Source organism: Physeter macrocephalus, chromosome 1, assembly GCF_002837175.3.
Source record: "Physeter macrocephalus isolate SW-GA chromosome 1, ASM283717v5, whole genome shotgun sequence".
Classification (NCBI taxonomy): domain Eukaryota; kingdom Metazoa; phylum Chordata; class Mammalia; order Artiodactyla; family Physeteridae; genus Physeter; species Physeter macrocephalus.
This window is the reverse complement of record NC_041214.2, coordinates 73759836-73763298: the sequence shown is the minus strand read 5'-3', so window position 1 is coordinate 73763298 and position 3463 is coordinate 73759836. Positions and strand designations below refer to the sequence as shown.

At 40.3% G+C, this 3463-nt stretch overlaps 1 protein-coding gene across 1 annotated transcript in view; it reads left to right on the top strand.

Moving 5' to 3' along the window:
- The first annotated feature begins 728 nt into the window (after positions 1-728).
- Positions 729-3463, top strand: part of CCDC39 (coiled-coil domain 39 molecular ruler complex subunit) — a 46469-nt gene continuing 43734 nt past the window's right edge. The window contains exon 1 of the mRNA XM_024124199.3: positions 729-906. Coding sequence (XP_023979967.1) covers positions 817-906 — 90 coding nt within the window. The 5' untranslated portion in view covers positions 729-816. The remainder of the gene's footprint in view (positions 907-3463) is intronic.

Sequence of the window (3463 nt, the reverse complement as noted above, 5' to 3'; positions counted from 1 at the left end):
CGCTTCCATTGCAGGGGGCACGGGTTTGATCCCTGGTGGGAGAACTAAGATCCCACATGCTGCCTAGCCAAAAAAAAAAAAAAAAAAAAAAAGAAAAAGAAAAGGAAGTAAAGTTGTGGGAACTCTGAGCTGCAGGTTTGCCATCTCGGCGCAGTTCACGACTGCGGTCAACTAGGACTGCAACCGGGCAGAAGAACACTGGGTGGGAGACCAGAAGTTAAAACAGACGAAGATCAAAACATCCAGCAATGATTCCAGGGAGTGAATTGTGCTTCAAAATACCTGTCTACTTCAGCCTACAAGATTTCATGTACTAATGAAACTCAACAAACGCCACCTGAAAGGAAAGCTAGGTTTATTCTTTTCGTTAGCGCTCATCTTCCGCCCGCGATCGCAGCTGCGTAGCGCAATGCAGGTCCGGTGCCCTGTGGTCCCCCGGAGACTGCAGGCGCCACCGATTTTATACCTCCCGGGAGCGCCGAAGGGGCTAACCGGAGCCGCACGTTGAAGGACTGTTATGCCGGTACCTGGCAATCCCAAGGAACCTCTGGAGGAGTAAACTGATTCAATTCTCTGGGTGCCCAAGAAGAAAAAGTTGCACTGGATCCTGGGAAGGAGTTCTCAACCGGAAGATTTGCCTGGGGACCTGAGCGCTTCCTGTTTGGTAACTAAGGGCGCGAAACGGTTGCTAGAGCTCCAGTAGCAACTACCCCGGAGCTTTGCGAGTTCCTGGGGTTGCCTCAGGTGCCGCTCACGGGCGATACGAGAAGGTGGATCTTACCTCTGCACCTTTTCTGAGGTCCCCTATCTGTCATCATGAGTAGTGAATTCCTGGCGGAGCTGAATTGGGAGGAAGGGTTCGCCATCCCGGTGGCGAACGAGGAGAACAAGATACTGGAAGATCGGGTAAGGATCAGGTGAAGAAGGCGGGGGAAGAAGGGGTCTGTTGGGGGACATTTTCTAGTTGGCAGAAATACCCCAACCCTTTTATTTCTCTCCGTTCTTTCCCTAATCCCATCTCTTCTCGGTCTACCTCTCTCCGGCAGCATCTCCTTCCTCCCTCACCTGCTAGCCCTTTTCGGTACTTGCTAAAGCATTAAAATCAATCAATCAATCAATCAAACTGAAACGATAATTGATATTCACAACTATAAAGCTTGAATCTTTATTCCCTCCTCCTCTTCCACTCCTTGCACTCGTTTCCAGCCTCCTGAGCAGTAGAGGGAAGGCTGGTTCGCGCGCCCGCTTTTTCCTTGCTCAGAATTAAGCGCAGTTTGCAAAGGGACTTCTGAGGTTTGCATAGCAACAGTTATTTGCGGATGTTTGTAAACAAAACATGTTATGGTTGACATTTCTTTTTGGGTTACTGCCTATGATGTTTAAAGTTTAAAGTGACTCGAAGAAATGTTTTCAAGAGAGATGTTCTAGTAAGTATGTATAATGTGCAGTTTACAGCTTTTCAAAGTGAGGATTAAGTTGTCACAGAAATATATAAAATATTTTTGTAAGGAATATTTTACACCAGCTTGCAACCAATGCATGGTAGTTGTTAAAAATAAAATTGCAACCAGCTCAGGAAACTTTGAAAACCCGTTAGCAGTCAGTCTAAAGTTCCTTCACATGGCAATGTGTTGTGCGGAAGAGGGTCCAAGAAGACCGATGATGTTGACACTACTTTAGAGAATGGAAGAGAGGGTCTTCTCTGCGAAATGAAAATGAAAATCCTCCACTTTGTTTTTTGAAAATATTTTTTTCAAACTCCTCTGACTTATTTACTTATATCTAATGTAGATGGCTTCAGATTTTGTTTTTTTGTTTTAAGTGAAGGGCAGCATTAGGAAATATAAGAGATCTAGCACTGAGTACTGAGGACTAATAATAAGTATCCAGTCTTGGATTCTGATCCTGCTTACCAGCACTGAGTCCATTTCTTCTTCTGTAAACTGGAGATAAGTAAAATAATTATCTCACAGGGTTGTTATACAGCTCTAAGGACTTTAATATAGGTTAAGTTCCATTCAAATGTTAGTTTTTGGTATTATTGCCATAATATTTGTCTCACAGGACTTTATATACATTTTACTTGTATTAGCTATTTTAAAAAAATATTAAAGAGCAATAAAAAGAATAATGAGGGCCATAATCACTTCACCTGAATAAACTCCAATATTAAAAAAGCAACTCTTGAAAGTTTAAGATGTTCAAACAGAAGAGAAGGGTATAAAATAAAAAATTCAAGATATTCCCTCCCCAAAGTACTCACTGTTGACCATAGAAGTGGCTATCATGGCTTTAAACAAATATCGCAGACATCATGGTCTACAGGTATACAGATAGAAAAGACAGGAGTATTATAAAACTGGGATCCTATTACATGTGCTGCTTTTAACATAGAAATTTAAATTTAATTTTACTTGTGTTTAAAAGGAGAAAATAAACGGAATTGTTGAATTTCAGTGAGTATTACTTGGTTATAAGAGATAGTGGTTGCTGAAAGATTTCTTTAACATTAAGAAAAACTAAATGGTTAAATTAATTGTTTTTAAAAAACTTCTTTGCTTCATTTGTAGACAGTATGGGTTGACTCCCTGATCTTTCATTTCTATCTTTGAAATGAAGATATTAGCTCTCTTACCCTTCCTGCCACCTTCTTTTCCCCATTAAAAATAGTGGTTTTATTATTTTTATAATATCAAGGTTTATTTTATTTTCATTCTATCCAGTGCTGTTAATTTACTACAAGTGTTTAGTCTTAGTTTTATATTTAAAATGATTTAATGGTTGTTCATGCAGCCACTTTTACTAAGTTTACCTTTTTTTGAATTTTTCACTTTGATTCATCTTTTGACTGGTTGGGTACTATCCATGTGTGGGTTTCAAGAAGGACCCACAGTACTGTGCTTTCAATTCCTCACATCCCTGGGTGCCAGTCTGGTTCCTTGCATTGCCGACTTTACATTTATATTCCTTAAATCATAGTATCAGATCTTCAAGATACTGTCTCTCTCCCCCTACTGCTTCCTCCTGGAGTCCTGTGTTTCCCAGTATGGACTATTTTCCCACAGGCCTATTTCCCAGCTGTTAACTTGAGAATTCCCTTTCCTTTACTGGGCTGATGCTCTATTTCCTACATCACATAGCTTCTTTTTTCTCAGATTATTATTCCCTTATTTTAATGAAATACTTTCTTGTGTCTCCCTAAGAAGGGTCTAAGGGAGGTAAACACTGTGATTATCTTCACATATGATGGTAATTTGGCTGGGTAGAAGATCCTAGAATAAAAATAACTTTTCCACAGAATCTGGAAAGTATTGCCCTATTATCTTCCGGCAGTGTTGTTGGTGAGTAATCTGATATTAAAATGATTTTCATTTCTTTGTAGCTTACTTTTTTTTTTTTTTTTTTTTTTTTGTGGTACGCGGGGCTCCCACTGTTGTGGCCTCTCCCGTTGCGGGGCACAGGG